Below are 20,232 nucleotides of genomic sequence, written 5' to 3' on the forward strand. Positions count from 1 at the left end.
ACTTTTGGCTGGAACACTACGGAAGTATGCTTCTCGGGGTATCCCATCCAGATGCGTGTGGTGTCTGTTTGCCCCTTACTGGTGATGTTGACTTGTAAGCATTTGGTTAAGGTAATTTCCAGTTTCCAGCTTCTCAGCAATACTATTTTTCCTTTTGATATTAATAAATAATTTGGGAAAAGATACTTTAAGACGAGGACAATTTGCTCTTCCTCAGACTGTCTCTACCCTCTCCCCTACTACCACACATATACCAGTTTAGTGTGTATTGAAAATTCTTGCCTGATTCTTTTTTCTCTATAAAGGTCATATATGTATATATGTACATCTATTTTTCTGTATTTTTTTGTTTGCTTTTTTCACACTGAATAGGTACCATATTTTATACACTGTTCTGTTCTTTGCTTTTTCCACTTAGCAGTATATCCTAACTAGCACATAGAGAGAGTCATTCTTTTTTGTTGTTGCTGACTACTCCACTGAGGGGTGGGGGGGAATGATGCACCACAGTTTATTCAACTATCTGATGGACGTTTGGTTTGTGCCAATCTTTTGCTATTACATGTAATACTGCAATGGGGAACTTTAGGCATTTTCTTTTCTTTTTTTTTTTTTTTTTGCTAAGTGTGGAGGTATGTTTTCAGAATCATCATAAGTGGGATTAATAGTTCAAAGAGTAAATGTCTCTGCAAATTATTTAGTATTTTAAGTTACCATTTTGTATTCCTAGAAAAAATGTGTGAGAATGCCTGTCCTCCCCAGTCTTGCCAACAAAACGTGTACCATCATCATGGAGTCTTTTGCCGCTAGCTGCCTGAAGGGAGAAAAGGGAGGGGGCCGAGGATCATGTGGAGGATTTTAGGGACCAGTCCTTAAAGCGGTAGAAGTAGCATTCATTAGTTGTTGTGGTCCACATTTCAATGGCACAACCAGTCATATGGCCCCAACCCAACTGCAAGGGAGGCTGGGAAATGTAGTCTTTGACGTCTTTATCTGTTAACATATTTAGGTCTACCTATTCTCTTTTAAAGACTCTATAGAGGGGTGCCTGGGTGGCTCAGTTGGTTAGGTGTCTGCCTTTGGCTCAGGTCATGATCCCGGGGTCCTGGGATCGAGTCCCGCATCGGGCTCCCTCCTCCTTGGGGAGCGTGCTTCTCCCTCTGCCCCCCCGCGCATCACTCATGAATAAATAAATAAAATCTTTAAAAAAAATAAATAATTCTGTTTGTTTGTATATACCATAATTGATTAATCACTATCGTATTGATTGGCATTCAGGTTATTTCCAAGTCTGTTGTTGCAAACAATGCTTATGTGTGCCCATGTCTAAAGAAATTTTCCTAGAAGTAGACTGCTGGGCCAGAGGATGTGTGCATTTTAACCTTTGATGCATTTTGCCAAATGGCTCTCCAAAAAATGTGTTCCTGTTTTGCTTCTACCAACAGACTATGAGAGTGAAAGTTTCACCATTTTCTCCCTAACACTGGATGTTACCAAATTTTTAAAATTTTCCCAATTTAAATGACAGATGGGAGCTACACTTGTGGTGAGCACAGCATAATGTATAGACTTGTTGAATCACTATGTTGTACACCTGAAACTAACATAACATGTGTGTCAACCCTACTTCAACAAAACAGAGTTTTTTTTGTTTGCTTGGTTTTGGTTTTTTGGGGTTTTTTTTTTTTTGCCAATTTAGCAGTTTAAAATATTTTAGGTGGGATTGTGTTCCTTCATTACAAATGAGGCTTAACATCTTTTCACAATGTTTATTAGCCATTTTTACAGTTTCTTTTCCGTGACCATCCTTTGGCCATTTTATATTGGGTGTTTGTCTTTTTCTTTTCTTTTTTTTTTTTTTTAAAGATTTTATTTATTTATTTGAGACAGAGAGAATGAGAGAGAGAAAGAGCACATGAGAGGGGGGAGGGTCAGAGGGAGAAGCAGGCTCCCTGCCGAGCAGGGAGCCCGATGCGGGACTCGATCCAGGGACTCCAGGATCATGACCTGAGCCGAAGGCAGTCGCTTAACCAACTGAGCCACCCAGGCGCCCTGGGTGTTTGTCTTTTTCTTACGGATTTTTTTTTTTAAAGATTTTATTTATTTATTTGACAGAGAGAGACACAGCGAGGGAGGGAACACAAGCAGGGGAAGTGGGAGAGGGAGAAGCTGGCTTCCTGCGGATCAGGGAGCCCAATGCGGGGCTCGATCCCAGGACCCTGGGATCATGACCTGAGCCGAAGGCAGACGCTTAACGACTGAGCCACCCAGGTGCCCTTTCTTATGGATTTTAAGGAACTTTGCATATTAAGGGTTTTAGCCCTTTATCATAAGTGTTGCAAGTATTTTACCTTTATCATCTTTACCTTTTACCTGGATCGTTGAGGGAGGCAGAAGTGGTACTGAGAAGCTGATGGATGCACTGCTCTGAGAATTTGTGTGTCTTCTTTCAGATCATTACGTAGAGGTCTTGGAATGCAAACTACAGTGTGAAAAGAACCTCACCCCCGTTATAGGAGGCTATCCGGTGGAGAAATTTGTGGCCACCATGTATCATTATTTGCAGTTTGCTTATTACAAATGTAAGTAATTATCTACTACAGATCTTGGGCAAGGTCCTTAGTCCTCCTAAGACTCAGCTTCCCCATCTGTAAAAAATTGGGGTAATAACCCTTACCTCTGGTTTTTGAGAGAATTCGTCAAGGTCGCATTGACAGCCCTGGTGCGTGCTTTGCACGAAAAGGCAGCAAGTTCTGGTGATTCCGGGCACGGCCCCTGGAGCCAGACTGCCTGGATTTACATTTCAGCTTCATCACTTCCTAACTTCTCTGTGCCTCAGTCTCCTCATCTGTAAATTGGAGATAATTTGTACTAACCTCATCAGTTGCTACGTGTGGAGTGCTTAGGGTAGTTGTACGCTGGCACCTGGCATTATTTCCTCCCTATCATCCGCCTTCCCTTCCAGACTGAGTTTTGTCCCACTTGGTCCTCCTTGGGCCTGAAATTTGAGTTAATCAATCAGAACATCCCAAGGAGTCGAAGGGAAACAAAGAGAAAGAGATACAGAGTTCAGGCTTCAGAGTCTGTCTTTTTGCCTTTTCCTCCTCTCCCCGTAACTGATGTCGTCTGAGTGGGGGTACCGTGGTGGTGACGCGCACAGGAGGATCCTTCCCGCTAGGGGGCGGGTGCCCTCGGGATCAGGGATGCGCTTGCTGTCAAGAGTGACCGGTGACCTTGGCTCCCACAGTCCCCCTTCCCCACTGTGGCTGTTTTATTCTTTGTTGAGTTCCCTCTTCTTGCAACAACCACCTCCTGTCCTCTGCAGGATGCCTGCTGAAGGTTGAAAAAGGGACAAAAAAGAAGAAAATTTTCTTCTATATGTATATACATATATTTTTATTTTTATTTATTTATTTTTTTAAAAGATTTTATTTATTTGACACAGACAGTGAGAGAGGGAACACAAGCAGGGGGAGTGGGAGAGGGAGAAGCAGGCTTCCCGCCGAGCAGGGAGCCCGATGTGGGGCTCGATCCCAGGACCCTGAGATCATGACCTGAGCCGAAGGCAGTCGCTTAACCAACTGAGCCACCCAGGCGTCCCTATACATATATTTTTAATTTTTAATTTTGCTAATCAGGATTGTTCCTGAGAAGACTCTGGAACAGTCATTTACTGCAGAGCTTTGTGAGTAAGGGAACTTGCCTCTTTTAGCAGTGAACCTGCTATCATGACAGCCTGAATCTCACCTAAGGATGTGATGAGATATCCTGAAATGTCCCTTAGTTGGGACATTTCTGAGATCAACAGAAGGGTGAGGTGTGTCTTCAACAGGTGTCCTTCCCCGTGCACAGAGGGCAGGGATGAAGTTTTATTTGCCGCTATAATCCTGGCACTAGCTGTTTGGTAAAGGATTATTTAGCATAGAGGACAAGAGTCTTATTCTTTTTTTCTTTTTCTTTTAGAGAGAGATTGAAAGTGAGCTGGGGGTGGGACAGAGGGAGAGAGAGAATCCCAAGCAGGCTGCATGCTTAGCACGCAGCCTGACATGGGGCTCAATCCTACTACCCCAAGATCATGACCTGAGCCAAAATCAAGTCAGATGCCCAACTGACTGAGCCACCCAGGCGCCCCAAGTCTTATTCTATATAATCTAGGAACACGCTTTCACAGAAGACGCACTAAGCTCACAGTGGGTCCCCAGCAAATACTTATTTGGCTGCGTTCTAATGCTGTGGGGACAGTTATTCTACTAGGCAGTGTTTTTGCTTATGAAGAGCCCTCTTTTTTAGTGTAAGTGATTGATTAGTGCTTTGTTACAAAAAGACTTGTAGTATAGGCTTGTCACAGCAAACCGATCATCTCAGAGATGTACAAAGAAACACCCAAAGCAAACCACCCATTCCCATCTCCCCTCCTCCCCCAAATCCCTCTGTTAACTGTTTGCTTATATTCATCCACACTTGGAAGAGCCCTGCTTTAATGAGAATTATGGAAAGTTATGTACATTTTATTTTATTTTTTAAAGATTTTATTTATTTGAGAGAGAGAGAGAGCATGAGCAGGGTGAGGGACAAAGGGAGAAGCAGCCTCTCCGCTGAGCAGGGAGCCTGACGTGGGGCTGGATCCCAGGACTCCAGGATCATGACCTGAGCCAAAGGCAGATGCTTAATCAACTGAGCCACCCAGGTGCCCCAAGTTATGTACATTTAAAAAACTTATTCTGGAAAAAAAAGCAACCTTATTCTGGAAATTTAAAAGTGTACATTAGAGAGGATGGTATAATGAACTGTAGTATGCCCATCACCCACTTGAATTTTGATCAACACTTTGCCAATCTTGGATTCACAGTTTAAAAGTTTTCTGCTGGGGCGCCTGGGTGGCTCAGTCGTTAAGCATCTGCCTTCGGCTCAGGTCATGATCCCGGGCTCCTGGGATCGAGCCCCGCATCGGGCTCCCTTTGCTCAATGGGGAGTCTGCTTTTCCCTCTCCCACTGTCCCTCCCCCTGCTCATTCTCTCTCTCTCTCAAATAAATAAACAGAATCTTTTAAAAAAGGAAATAAAAGTTTTCTGTGGATGAAAACATAAGCTGATGTTGTAGTTGTTTTTTGATAAGCTACTGTTTTTATTTCATTTTCACAAAAACCTGCGTTGGCACCTTCCTGAGCTAGGCCCCGAGTTGGACTCTGAAACGCGGGGAAGAATCCAGCAGGTGTTCCGGCCCTCTGACCGGGGCTTGGCTGTGCTTGCACAGAGCCAGGACACTAGGAGTTTCGAAGTGTTCCAGATACATGCAGGCCCCTCGGGCAGCGCACTGGTCCTTGGAGTCCTCGCATGCTCTGAAAGTCGCCGTGCGTATCAGGGACTGCGGCAGTGACTTACAGACACCAGTAGACCAGAACCTCTAGCTCTGCTGGTTGCTTCACGGGAATCTTTGCTTTCTGAGTTTATAGGTAAACAGTATGAATTAAGATGTACTTCTTGAAATTAGCTTCTTGAAAGTCAGCCTGTTGCGAACTTTTTTGAGATTATCTACCACACTGAGTTTTTTGAGGGAAGGTGTTATTTATGCTTGAACCCCAGCCCCGTAGGCCTTGAAATAAGTACCTTTCCCCGCCTTGTAGACTTTGTTAATAATCTGTGCCCTGAAGCGCTCGGTTTTTAAGGTTGTTGTTACAGGAGACTGCCACTGGGTGGCACAATTTATTCATACCCACGTTTTGGTTACTCCGCCAACCAGCGCTTTAGCAAAGGTAGTGGGTTGAAAATTGGAGCATAATGTGCCAGGATAAATACACAGGGGCTTGTGGCTTATCACCTCTTTCCCCTTGCCGCCCCCCCCAGTCCCCAAATAAATCCCAACCCTGCAGATCTCCTGTGCTGAAGGTGCTGTCCTAGGTGGGGCGACTCTGAGGAGGGATGCTAGAGGTGGGAACCCCAGTTTCCAGGAGGTGTCAACACCACGTGACTTCAGATCTCTTCCAGTCCAGAAGGCCCACCATCCTTTGGGTCTTCTAGGTTTAGGGTAGCTGTAGGAGGGCTGCCTGGATGTGGGGGTTGTGGTGCCATCCAGATGGGACGCAGGCACATCCTCCCTACCTCCCTCAGCCCCAGGACAGTCCAGGGGACCCAGCTTTCCCAGCTCAGGTCAGTGGAGCCTGAACTGGAATACAGTAGACATTTCTGGAAAGGCAGATTCTGCCTCATGAGGAACTTCCATGTTTCAAAACCGCTCCCCAGGCTGCCGTGGAGACCCAGTCTGTGACCTGCCCACCCAGGGATAATTCTGGCTGGTCACAGGCTTTGCCAAGGAGGGGCTGTGGAGAAGGGGCTTGCCCATGGATATTTTCTTTAGGAAGCCGTTGCTGCTGAGGGGGATTTCAGGACACGGTTGGCTGATTTCCTGTGCCTCTTTTCTCCCCGGCCTCAGTGAACGACCTGAAGAACGCAGCCCCGTGCGCAGTCAGCTACCTGCTCTTTGACCACGATGACAAGGTCATGCGGCAGAACCTGGTGTACTACCAGTACCACAGGGACAAGTGGGGCCTCTCGGACGAGCATTTCCAGCCCAGACCAGTAGGTGGCGGGGCACGGGACGTCACGTGTGCGGGCCTCCTCTTCTCACTTTAGGGGACTGCTTTGCACCTTACAGGAAGAAGTTATTACAGAAATGAAGGGGAACTCCTTTTTTTCTGTTTTTTTTTTTTTTTTTTTAACATTTTACTGCTCTATTCTGATTCCTAAATCAGTAAAAACTACCAAACATTACAAAAATGTTTTACTTAGCAAGTGAAATTCCCTCAAAACCCCATACTTTTCTTTACCCCCTACCTTATCGCTGTGCGTTTGCTCATACATACGGCATGTATTTATTTTTACCGAAACAGGGTCACACTTTACCTGCTGTTGTGCGACTTGCTTTGTCTTTCCAACAATTCATCATGAACGTTTTCCATGTCACACTCCTACAGCTACTTATTTTTTAACACCTCCAAGATAGATTCGTTTATGGATGGACCATCATTTAATTCACTTGATGGACAAGCTCAGCTTCGCATGTGTTTGTTTTCAGGGAACTCTAGGGATTATATATTACTTTTTTTTTTTTTTTTAAGATTTTATTTATTTATTTGAGAGAGACAGTGAGAGAGAGAGAGCACAAGAGTGGGGTGAGGGGCAGGAGAAGCAGACTCCCCACTGAGCAGGGAGCCCAATGCGGGACTCCATCCCAGGACTCCGGGATCATGACCTGAGCCGAAGGCAGACGCCCAACCGACTGAGCCACCCAGGCGCCTGGGATTATATATTACTTTTAAAAGATCTTTTCTAGTTGGTCTTTGCCCTTAACTTGTATTTTCATTGAGATTTTTGTATGCTGTCCCAGTTGGCCATGCACACCTCACTCCCCTGCCAACACACAGAAACACACACACACAATCTCTCTCTCTGTCTCTCTCACTCACTTGGGGTTGGCCACTCTTTTTTAATTGAGGTATGTTTCATATACAGTAAAATTCATGCTTTTAAGATGTACAATTTAGTGGTTTCTAGTAGACTCACAGAGTTGTACAACCATGACCACTGTCCAATTTTAAACATTTTCATCACCCCCAAAAGAAATCCATACCCTGTCTCCCCCTCCTCCCAGTTCTGACATCAAAGGGTTGGTCATAGAAACTGTTCTGTGTTTGTGTCTGAACAGGAAGCAGTTCAGTTCTTTAACGTGACTACACTCCAGAAAGAGCTGTATGACTTTGCGAAGGAAAATATAATGGATGATGATGAGGTAAGTTTTCATGTTTAGCACACGTCTGGCTAAGAGAAAATATTACTCACATCTTTGCAGAAATCACTGGAAGGCTAAGTCATCCCTGAAACAGAAGGGAACCTTGAGAAATACAGTTTCTATGGGCGTTTTAATGAAAGAGCACTGGAGGGGGGAACACCGCTTTCTAGGAAACCCAGGTCATAGCACCACATTTCCTGACAGTGACTATGGAGGAACCCACCATAGAAGCCATCCAGTGATCATTTTTTACCTTTAGAAAAACGCAGTGCATTTTCAATGACTCAGCGCTCCGAACACACTTGGAAAGCCTCATCCCAGTTTTTCTGGGATATAATTATTATCTCTTTTCTTCTTTTTCTTTTTGTAAATTCAGTCCTTGCTGTGAGTCATTTTATCGTTCTCTGAGATTGCTTGAAATTCCTGATTCTCACTCAGCTGTCTCCTTTTTTTTTTTTTTTAAGTTTTTATTTAAGTAATCTCTACCCCCAGCGTGGGGTTTAAACTCATGACCCTCGAGATCAAGGGTCACATGCTCCACTGACCGAGCCAGCTGGGTGCCCCTCAGCTGACTCCTTTTTTTGACAAAGACTCCACTGGTGATGGATGAGTCATTTTGGGGTGGGGCAGCCTAGTCACAGAAAAGCCCTCATTATGGGGATATTTAGAGAGATGTGTTTGAAACAAACCAGAGCATGCTTCTATGGCCTCTGGGGACTTGTCAGCTTTTGGAGCTTGCTCTGGCCTGACCCCTCACTTCATAGATGAAGAGCCTGGGGGACAGGAAAGTTCGATGAGCTGCTAGGCCAGACCCAGAGGCCCCGAGCTTCCAGGTCTTCTCTTTCCACTGCCCTGGTTTTTGGTGAAGCACTTTTAAATAAGATATGATCATGGAATTTGGGGGTAGACCCCCACTAGCAGGTACTGAATGGGGGTAGACCCATCACTAGCAGGCACTGAATTCCCCAGAGCTCTGGTTTTCCATCTGTAAAATGGGACTAATAATGTTGACTTCACAGGGTTGGGAAAATGAAGTACTATGCTGCATGTGGAAATGCTTTATAGACTAGGAAGTGATCATTGTGTTGTGAGTCTTAGGTTGGGTTAAGAAGCGGAGCCTGACATAAGGTCACAAGGATGCTGCAAAGGAAGGAGTGCTGGCTAGAATACAAGCAAGGCTGGCTGCTCTAGTTTGGAAAGTGGAGAAAAATATATTTAGAAAAAGGAAGGGTTGAGTTTCTAATGATCCAGAGCAAGCCGCTCTTGATATTTTGATATAGATACTTCCAATGTTTTCTATACATTTCTAATATATATTCATAATAAACCCAACTGTAATAGATATCATGGCTTTCCATTTAGCATTGTAATATGAGAAGTTGCCCTTGTGATGTTTTCCTAGAACAGCTTTATTGAAATATTACTCACACACCATAAATACTCCTTTTTAAAGTACACAATCTAGTGGTTTTTAGTATATGTGCAAAGTTGTACATCCATCCCTAAGAATTTTAGGGCGTTTTCATCACCCCAAAAAGAAATCCCAAACCTGTTAGTAGTCATTCCCCATTCCTTCTCCTCTGCCCACCCCTCCCCCACATCTGTCCCCAGCCCCTGGCAACCACTAATCTACTTTCTGTCTCTATGGATTTGCCTGTTCTGGACATTTCATATAAATGGAATCTTATGGTAGGTGGTCTTTTGCGATCGGCTTCTTTCACTGAGCAGAATGTTTTCAAGGTTCAGCCATGTTGTCATATATAATTCTGTTACAATGTAAGATTCCTTTTTTTTTTTTTAAGATTTTATTTATTTATTTGACAGAGAGAGACACAGTGAGAGAGGGAACACAAGCAGAGGGAGTGGGAGAGTGAGAAGCAGGCTTCCCGCTGAGCAGGGAGCCTGACGCACGGCCTGATCCCAGGACCCCGGGATCATGACCTGAGCCGAAGGCAGACGCTTAACGACTGAGCCACCCGGGCGCCCCTAAAATTCCTTTTTATTGCTAAATAATATTGCACTGCATGGATATACCATATTTTGTTCACCTGTTCCTCTGTTGATGGACATTTGTACTGGGTTGTTTCCACTTTTTTTTTTTTAATTTTATTTATTTATTTGACAGAGAGACACAGCGAGAGAGGGAACACAAGCAGGGGGAGTGGGAGAGGGAGAAGCAGGCTTCCTGCGGAGCAGGGAGCCCGATGCGGGGCTCGATCCCAGGACCCTGGGATCATGACCTGAGCTGAAGGCAGATGCTTAATGACTGAGCCACCCAGGCGCCCCTGGGTTGTTTCCACTTTTTGACTATTTTGAATAATGATGCTATGAACATTTGTGTACATGTTTTTGTTTGGACCAAAGTTTTTAATTGTCTTATGTACCAGGAGTATATATGTAGAAGTGGAATTGCTGGGTCAGATGATAGCTCTGTGGTTAACTTGAAGAATTCCCAGACTGTTTTCCAAAGTGGCTGCACCATTTTACATTCCCACCAGCAATGTATGAAATTTCCAATTTTAGTATATGTGCTGCCGAAGCGAGCACAATGTATGAAATTTCCAACTTGCCACATCTTTGTCAGCACTTCCTGGTGTTTGTCTTTTTTATTATAGCCATTCTAGTGGGTGTGAAATAGTATTTCATTGCGGTTTTGATTTTAATTTCCCTAATGACTAATGATGTTGAGCATTTTTTCCTATGCTTATTAAGCCATTTGTGTATCTTCTTTACAGAGATGTCTAGTCTATTCAAATTCTTTGTCCATTTTTTAATTGGGTTACTTGTCTTTTTATTGTTGAATTGTGAGTGTTCTTTACATATTCTGGTTATAAGTCCTCCGTCAGATACATGAATTGCAAATATTTTCTTGCAATCTGTGGGTTGTCTTTTCATTTTCTTAATGGTGACTTGAAGCATAAACGTTTTAAATTTTGATGAGATCCAGTGTGTCTGGTTGAAACTACATCATCTTGAAATTGAAAGTATTAGTCTTCCAACTTCATTCTTCTTCTAGGTTGTTTTGGCTATTCTGGGTCCCTTGTATTTCCATATGAATTATAGGATCAGCTTGCCAATTTCTTTTCTTTTTTTTTTTTTAGATTTTATTTATTTATTTGACAGAGAGAGAGAGCACGCACAAGCAGGCGGAACGGCAGGGAGAGGGAGAGGAAGAAGCAGGCTCCCCGCAGAGCAGGGAGCCCGATGTGGGGCTCAATCCCAGAACCCTGGTATCATGACCTGAGCCAAAGGCAGATGCTTAACCGACTGAGCCACCCAGGTGCCCCAGCTTGCCAATTTCTGCAAAAGGCCCCTGGGATTTTTGATAGGAATTGTGCTAAATCTGAAGATCCTTTAGATAGTATTGACATCTTAACAGTATTAAGTCTTCTGATCCATTAACATGGGATATCTTTCTACTTCTGGAGGTCTTCTTTAATTTCCTTCAATAATGTTTTCTTAAATTTCGTTATTCTTGATGCTGTTGCAAGTGGAATTTTTTCTCATTTTTATTTTTATTTTCAATTGTTCATTGCTAGTATATAGAAATACACAGTTGATTTTTGTATAATGATACGGCAATTCTGCAAATTTGTTGAACTTGTTATTATTATTCTAATAGTTGTGTGTGTGTGTGTGTGTATTGCTTAGGAGTTTTTATATGCAAGATCATGTTATCTATGAGTAGATGTGATTTTACTTCTCTTCCAATCTGGATGACTTTTGTTTATTTTTCTTTGCTAATTGCCCTGACTAAAATCTCCAGTAAAATGTCAGATAGAAATGGAGAGAGTGAACATCCTTGTTTTGTTCCCAATCTTCGAAGAAAAACATTCTGTGTTAGCATTAAGAAAGTTGCTAGCTGTGAGGTTGTTTTTTTTTTTTTGTAGGTGCCCTTTGTCAGGTTGAGAAAGTTCCCCTTCTAATCCTAGTTTGTGTAATGTTTTTATCATGAAGTGGTGTTGAATTTTGTCATTTGCTTTCTGCATCTATTGAGAAGATGTTGTGGTTTTTGTTAACCTTGTTAGTTAATGTTTATTATAAATATGACTTTTTGATGACTAATATTCCATGGTATAGATTTTTTAAAGTAAAGCTTTCTGTTTTTTTTTTAGGCATTTAGGTTGCTTCTAACTTTCACAAATAACATAGCTGAGACTAAATTGGTTACTTTTTTTCTAGTCATTTCCTTAGGATAAATTCTTATGGGTGGAATTCCTGGGTCCAGGGCTATGAACATTTTGAGGGCTTTTGATGTACAAAGACAATATGTTTAGAAAAAATCATAGATATTAGAACAAGAGAACTTTTATGATATTCAGTAAGGCTCTGTCATGTCACAGATGAGGAGAAAAATTCAGAAAGGTAGAGTGACTTGCTCAAAGTTACACAGCTGGTTTGTAATCATCCATTGAACACCAGGCTTATTCTAGGCTTTAAAATTCCTAGTATTCTTGGACTTGACACTGTCAAGATAAAAAAAAGGAGTCTGTTGAAGGTCCTGGAAGTAATTAGCTTATTAATCAAAGCTTTAGAATTTTGAAAGAATTAATCCATCTCTAAAGAACAAGCTATTTTCTTTTCTATATATCAAAGTATGACAAGTAATTATTTGAAACAAAGTATAATCAATACAATAAAATTCTTAGTTTAACCTTTAAAATTTCCAAAGGACAAAATACTACATTGGAACAAAACATCAATACGATTTAGCTACTGAAGATAGGGGCATTCTCCTTTATTATCTTTCTGGGGTTGAAATATGTTGTAAATTGTTGTAAGCTCCTGAAAGTTTGCACACTGGTTAAAAATTTTGCAGATGCTTATTATGGTTTCAGAAACTTTATAAAGCAGGCTGAAATAGATGCTTCAAGTTTCGGGTTCTGATGGTTGTTTGCTTTGGGAAGGTCTAAAAGAAATAGATTATAATTTGCAGGAGTGATTTGTTGAGGGAGTGCTCTCAGGTAGGAAAGAAGTGAGGGGCAAGGGAAGGAGCCATGAAAAGATACGGTCTTAGCTGGTGTCAAGCTTAGCCTGATCCCATGGGAGCTCTGGAGCATGAATTGTACCACAGAGTCTTCCTGCATTTTCTAGGCAGCTTATCCTTCTCTCCTTGGTTGTTGGCAGCCCAGAGGGGCTGGTGTGTAAACTCCCTGGTGGGGCTCCCCTTTTAGTCAAGATCAGTTGTCCAGAGAAGGGGCAGCTATCGGCCCATCAGCAATTGGCCCTCCCAGCAGTTGGGGCATGGGTGCATTCCCAGAGCAGATCTGAGCTAGGCTGTTGGTGCCTCGACTATAACAGGCCACAGAGGGGCTTGTGTTTCTTTCATCTGTATTGCCTTGGGTGCTTATTAGTGAGCTCAGAGCAGGCAGTACCATCATCCCAGGTCGCAGCCGCCGCACAGCAAGGAACAGTAACTCTGGGAAGAGCTGTCACGGCCGTACATGGAGTCCCTCTACGGTGTTTTCCTTTTGGGTTGCTTCCAGAAAGCAACCAAAGAACATCGTTTTTTCTTTTTTTAAGATTTTATTTATTTATTTGAGAGAGAGAGTAGGGCAAGAGAGAGAGAGAGAAAGAGAGCGCGGCAGGCAGAGGGAGAAGGAGAAGCAGGCTTCCCGCCGAGCAGGGAACCTAACACAGGACTCGATCACAGGACCCTGGGATCACGACCTGAGCCGAAGGCAGACGCTTAACCGACTGAGCCACCCAGGCGCCCCAGAACATCGTTTTTTCAATCAGTGGTCTTCCACTTCCGTGACTTTAGTTTCTGATCTCAGGCATGACAAGGTAGAAGTATTTGATGAAAATAATAAGACCCCCTGTTGTGTCTCATGTACTTGGGAGATTTCCCAACTATTCTCAGATGCTGAGATTTTATAACGGAAAGTGTGTTAAAATATCAAAAAGAGCACATAGGCTCTTGGCCTGTGATGGTGGCCTCTGTGAAGGAGGCCAAGCTTTAGCAGGGGTGATTAGCTTCAGTGGGGCTGACCCTCTCGTGGGAGTGGGACTTGGCCTCCTTGGTGATTCACTCATTCTTGGCAGTAAAGAGAATGGGTGTCATCAGCTGGGCCCAGGTGTGTTGTGGGAGAGAAATCAATGCAGAGAAGGAAATCAGAAAGTGTGCCGGGCTATTTCAGGTTGAGGCCGATTGTAGAAGGAGGGAGCAGGTGGGCTCCTGGCCCTGACAATGGGCAAGTGGGTCCCACTGTACCCAGGAGACTGTCTCGTAAAGGGAGTGACTGCTTGAGCCACACCAGAATTATGCACGCGTACTCTCAATCATTCTTCCTTTAGCGGGTTTCCCACCTTCTGCGTGCCACGTTCTGGGGAAGAAAAGCAACCCAGGTCCTGGTCCTTGAAAAACTCCTGGTCTGCTGATGAGGGCAGAAGGGGACAGATAGAGAGTGTTCCTGTGGAATAAGTGCTAAGGGGTAGGGGGGATGCCCAGAAAAGGGGGCACTAAACAGGTCTTTCAGAGGGTGGCTGGATTGCCCCTTCCCACGGGCCGTCTGCGGGCGTTCCAGAGCACGTGACTGCACGTTCACATGGAAGCCAGGTCCCTCCGAGGGGAAGTCAGGTCCTCTGGGCCCAAGGGCAGTGGGGAAGGGCTGCTCCAGGCCACGCAGGCCGCCGGCAGTGACATCTTAGAGACCGTCTCTGCTTACCGGCACTTTTAAAGTCGGGTAGCCCACCTAACGCAGATGTCCTCTTGTCTCTTACAGGGAGAGGTTCTGGAATATGTGGATGACCTCTTGGAGCTGGAGGAGACTGGCTAGTCCGCAGCAGAGAGATGCCCTTGATGTTCAGGAGACACAGATTCTTCGTCTTCCTTTCCCCAGTAGCCCACGTTGTTGACACCTCAGAGCCCTCTCTTTACTCTGTGAAGTGAAAGGGAAGCCTCAGCTCTCACTACATACAATAAGGGGTGAGCCTGCCTTCCCCGTGACCACACCTGCCTCCCCAGGGTCGGCCCACGCTCACACCTGTCTCCCTCCCCATCTTCACACCTGCCTTCTCCATGTTCATGCCTGCCTTTCTCACCGTTTTGGTTGGAAGGACAGTCTTCCATTTTTTTCCCCCCAGAAAATCACTATTGTATTTTAAATAAGAAAAATACCCCTAAAATTAAGTAATTGTGAAAACCTACTTTGGGTTTTCACTCTTCCAGATTTTATACTTCTTCATCCCCATGCCCTGATCCAGGAAAGATAGTGGAAGACAAAGGCCAAACTTCTCCCCGCCCCTGACAGCCTCCACATGGTCTGACCTGAACCATTTCCGGCACCCACTGAAAGACAAGTTGGGTAGATAGTGCAGGCTATAGAAATACAGCTTTTGCCCAACACTTCTGCATCTCCAAAGTCTTACAGTGGTTGGTCGGCCCCCCCTGGGGACAAGAGTCAGTTATAAGTCTCAAAGTTGGGAATGGAAGAAAGCAGAGAGAGTCTAGTTTCATTTCATTCTTTCAATAAATATTTATTGAGCACCTGCTACATACTAGACATTGACCTGGGCATTGGAAATACTGCACAGAATGACAGAAAAAAAACCCCAACAAAACCCTGCCCTCTGGAGCCTACATTCTATAAGGAGAGACAGACAGCAAATAAATAAGAATAAATATATACAGACTATCAATAGTGATAATTGCTATGGAGAAAAATAATGCAGCGAAGTGGGTATGGAAGCCTGGAGATGAGGCTACAGTTTTAAATAGGATGGTCAGGGAAGAAAGACTTCACTGAGAAGGTGACATCAGAAGCAGGTCTCAGGGAAAAGCATTCCAGGCAGAGGGAACAGCATATGCCATGCTTTACAGTGAGAACATACTCGCTGTGGTGAGGGAATAGCAAAGAGGCCAAGAAGAGGGGTGAGCAAGGGGAAGAAAGGAAGGAGATAAGGTGAGGGAGGTGGGAGAGAGGACAGACAGCTTAGGCCAGTGTAAGGCCTTTGGCTCCTACTCTGAGTGCGATGGGAGCCATTGGAAGGTTTGGGTGGAGGAGTGCCTTGGCTGACTGGAGCCCTCCAGCTGCCATATTGTGAGCAACGGTGGATGCAGGGATACGAGGCAAAGGGAGTGCTGGCTTGAACCTGAGCCGTCGCAATGGAGATGGTGAGAAATGGTCAGACTGTGGGCTTATTTTGAAAGCAGGGCCCGTAGGATTTGGTGACAGATTGGATGTGGAGCATAAGAGAAAGAGGGGTTAATGGTGACCTCAAAGGTTTTTGGCCAGAGTAGCAGGAAGGATGGAGTTGCCATTTACTGAATATCGGGAAGTTGGTTGTGTGTGGTAAGTAAGGAATTTGGTGCAAAGCAGGCTGTCTGAGGCTGGGATGGGAGGTTCAGGCTGCAAATAAAATTTGAGAGCGTTCTCAGATCAGGCCTTCAACAGAGCCTGAAACAGGGATCCAGATGCATGTGGTTTCTTGTGGGGGTACATTCAGAAGAAACTTGTGAAGGCCTCCATCAATCCGTTAGTTATCGACTGTCCCATAGGGGGAAGGGGTGTACCTTTGAAGGCAAGTAGCTCGGTCGGCTGAGGGCAGTTCTCTGGAAGAAGGACTGTGACCACCGGGAGTGGATAGGGGCCGGGGGTGCGGATGTGGGTCTTGGCTCTGTGAAGGGTGTCTGGGAGGAACACCAACCCTCGCCCCCTGCTGAATCATCAGCACGTACATGGTATATAAACCCAGGAGCCTGGATGGGGTCACCTAGACTGCATGCATGTATTAAGAAATGAGAAAAGGGCCGAGGACAGAGCTCTGAGGCTCTCTGGGAAATGAGAAACTTGCCAAAGAGACTGAGAAGGAGCCACCTTTGAGATTGGAGAAACCCAGGAAAGTGGTGTTTTGGAATCTGAGTTTTCTTTTTTCAACCTTATTCCCTCCTCCAATAAGCTGCTTAGTCGAGTTGGGACTCTCTGGGGATGGAGGCTGGAGGAGGCTGGCTCAGCATTTGAGAGACAGGACTTTTCTTACAGTGGCATGGAGTGAAGGGAGCTAGAATTTGGGGTCTTTAATGTAATGGTGAATAATTGGAGGTGGAAAACTCCTATATTTTCCCCTACCCCCCATCTCGCTACTCCAAGCTCTGGGAACACAGATGGGCCCTTCTGTTCCTCCTTCTGCACTATTCTGCTTCCCTCATCCCTTTCTCCTAAGAGCACTTCCTCCTTTACCTGCACAAGAATCCTTCTGCCAGGTCCTTCTCCTGGGGTACTCAACTCAAGACAATAAGCTGCTACTTACTCTCTTTGGCTGGACTTGGCCTGCCTACAGAGCCTACACTCCCAGGGGCTGTGTGGCCAAGGAGTCCGTGTGACTGGCATTGTGATGGCCACACTGGTGTCCCCAGCAGCCCCCAGTCAGGGCACCCTCCAGCTCAGCAACGAGTCAGATGCTACTGCCTTCCGCCCCTCGAACACTGGGTCCTCCTTCTTCCCTCGCCCTGCCCTCCACTCCACCAGAGAAACTTCCTTTTGAAGCCAGTGGGGAGGAGAGTCATAGGGCAGGACTCTAAAGTAGAGGGGGCCCCAGTGAGTGGATGCCCTGCCCCAGGATGCCTGGAAGCCAGTTGCACCTGGCAACTCCCGGGGGACCTCTTGGCTGCAGCTGTCCTTCCCAGCTGTGCGAGAACAGCCGAGGACACCACCACGGGGACCAGCTGGGTGGGGTGGTCTCACCCACTCCACCTCTGTGTGCCCTGCAGAGCTTCCATTTTGTCCTCTTCCTTGAGCCTGGGCTGAGCTGAGCTCTTTGTGGATGATGTTCTTCCACACAGGGTTGAGTGGTGGTGGTGGTGGCAGGGGTCCTCATTCACTCTCTGAACTTGGCCCCTCTTTATGGGGGGTTGAAAAGCACCTCCACCCCCATCCTAGCAGTAACCCTGAGGAAGAAGCCCTGGGAGCAGGCTGGTCGGCATTGTCAGCACTTTGCTTTGACTGAAGGCTGTGGAACCCGGTTCCTGATCTTTTTATTCCAAAGGAAACCAAACCAATCTTAAAAAAAAAAAGAAAAAGAGGTGGGCCGATTCCTCCACACCTACCATGAAACCCAGTACTCAGGCTGCACTCAGCGACCTCAACCCAGCACCTCCCTGAGCGTGTTTCTTGGAAGAGCCTAGAAGATTCCTGGATTGAGACTGCATGGGTTCAGCATGAGTTGCGCCTGTCTTTTGAAAAAACAAACACATTTGTTAAGCTTTGTGGGAGTTTCCAGACCCAGGCTTGCTTATCCTCCAACCCATCTGCATGGAGCCCAGCTGGGAGGCACGGGGACGGGGTGATCTGTCCAGCCACCTTGTCCCCTGGGCAGCCCAGGGAGGGGGCACCCACTGTGGCCCCATTAATGTTCAGTCTCTACACTAGTGGTGGAAGCGGGTTTAAAAGGGACTAATTGAAATGTCTCACACACCAACATGTTCAGTGTGCTGGGACCTCTGAATTTGGAGCCTTTCTAATGAGGGCCACTAACCTGTTGTGCGCACCTCTGGGAACCGGGAGAGCCACGGGGTCCGTTGGCCACGAAGGCCGCCTTGGGAAATGCTGCTTTTAGGAGTTCTTACTAAGGGAATTTTCAGAGCACAAACATTTTATTGAACCAAACTCAGTGGCAAACAAAAAATGATCTGTTCGATTGTCAATGGGGAAGGGTTTATTATGACTGCTGGTGGGATAAACAGCCGCCGGTTCCCGCCAACATTTATGGAAATAATGTTTTTAAGTTTTGAATGTGAGCTGTAAACCTAAGCTACTTCAGTTTTTTTTTTTTTTTTTAATTCAATACTGAAACCATGGGGGAAAGGTGGGTTGGTGCCAGAGAAAACATTCTCATTTAATAGTGTTTGCACATGGAACTGCAACCCAGTTTGTAGCGAGGCCCTGAGAAAAACCCACAACTAATCCTTCATCACAGCTGTCTGCGCTCTTGATCATCTGCCATCCCCCGAACAGCGACTTCTTTTTTCTGGTGACTGCAGGCTTGAATGACCTAGTGTGGAGAGTTTCAACTATATACAAGGGGGGAAAAAGGGAAAGGAACCTCAAATAAGCCTCAGCCAAAGGTTTTGTGCATAGGACTTCCTGTGCCTGCAGCCAGGGTTAGGGCCGTTCCCCACCCCGTCCGTCCCCGTAGCGTGTCCCTGACAGGGAAGACACCGGGGCAGCCCAGCTTCGCCTTGACTGACCCACTCCTGTCCCTGAAACCAGTCAGGAGCGCTGTGGTTTGTGCCCCACGGTAGGGTCCTTCTCCCCCTGGGGCAGGTGTGGGAGCAGCCTGACCCCAGCCCCTCTCACTGCCCACTCTGGTGCCTCCCCGCAAATACCTGGCTTTGGTGGCTTGTTGAATGAACAGGTTGGCTCACTATTCTCTCGGAGCTGCTAGGGTAAGATACTGGTGCCTCATTTTATAAGAAAATAAGAAGGAAGTAAGCAATTTGGCCAACAGATACAAGATGGACGGGTTTTCAGGCCTACTTGAAGGTGGCAATCAGGAGGCCAGACTATGAACATTGTTGCCAGTGTCTCTCCCCTCCCTTCCCTTGGCCAGGGCCGTATGTGCAATCCCATTCTTACAGGAAATTAGAACTTGGAAAGTCATTGAAAACAAAGTTTTTTTTTTAAGGAAAATCACATTAAATGTTTTATTTTGCTTATGTTCTACTGTTTATCTACTGGGTGGGACTGAGCCACACCCCGTCATTCGAGGATGTGTGTTGTAATGAGCTCTGTTTTCTCAGGTCCCTGAGATTTCTGACGGTCGTCTAGCAAAGCAGAACCCTTACCCCAAGGACTCTGGGATCTTACTCAGCGGAGGGGATCCTTGCTAGCCTCGCGGGCCGAGGGCCTTTTCAGGAGACAGGGACTCATTCCTCTTCCCAGGAAGGTTCTCTTTTCGAGGAAATCTAAACATTTGGGATCCAGGGCTTGCTTTTGATCTAAAGAGCTGGTCCCTTGCTGCCAACATCGGAGAAGTGATAAAATATGTACTGTTTCAAACAAGGACCAAAACACCTTCAGGTATGACCGCTAACAGCTTCCATGCTTCGTGCATGTCAGTAAAGGGCAAGGAAGGAGACAAAGAGCGGAGGAAGCAGGTGCAAAGAGTGAGGGACCAGACGGGACAGTAGCGGAGACAGGGCATGGAGTGTTCAAACAGTAGCCGTGTGAAGGAGGGCGGTGGGGGGGGGGGGGGACACAGGCGTTTTGTTGGAGTCAGCCCAAAAATCCACAAGATACAGGGGAGAAGTATGGATTGAGGAGGAGGGGAGATGCAGGGAACCAGAGCTTGGGAAGGCTTGTGTGGGATGGAAGGCTCTGAAGTGGGGTGTGAGGGAAACCAGCCTTAGGCTGATCGCATGGGAGGTCAGGAGCACGAGTGATACCAAGGGTTGGCCCCGCTGCAGGCAGGGAGGCAGGCCTCAGGTATGCCCGTGCCCGTCCGAGC

At 45.8% G+C, this 20,232-nt stretch overlaps 1 protein-coding gene across 2 annotated transcripts in view; it reads left to right on the forward strand.

Annotated features, from left to right (window-relative positions):
• The window catches only part of CRTAP (cartilage associated protein), a 34,251-nt gene that overhangs the window by 12,741 nt on the left and 1,278 nt on the right, over nucleotides 1–20,232 (forward strand). Inside the window, exons 4-7 of one of the 2 annotated variants that reach the window (XR_004300122.1) lie at nucleotides 2,454–2,582; nucleotides 6,430–6,575; nucleotides 7,702–7,785; nucleotides 14,511–19,805. Coding sequence is in view for 1 of the 2 variants with exons in the window: in XM_032409067.1 (XP_032264958.1) it covers nucleotides 2,454–2,582; nucleotides 6,430–6,575; nucleotides 7,702–7,785; nucleotides 14,511–14,564 (413 nt within the window). In the remaining variant the exon portion in view is untranslated. Of the gene's footprint in view, nucleotides 1–2,453; nucleotides 2,583–6,429; nucleotides 6,576–7,701; nucleotides 7,786–14,510; nucleotides 19,925–20,232 lie in introns of those variants that run through there. The other variant, XM_032409067.1, reaches the window with a different exon arrangement.

Source organism: Phoca vitulina, unplaced genomic scaffold, assembly GCF_004348235.1.
Source record: "Phoca vitulina isolate PV1807 unplaced genomic scaffold, GSC_HSeal_1.0 scaffold10, whole genome shotgun sequence".
In the NCBI taxonomy this organism is placed as follows: Eukaryota; Metazoa; Chordata; class Mammalia; order Carnivora; family Phocidae; genus Phoca; species Phoca vitulina.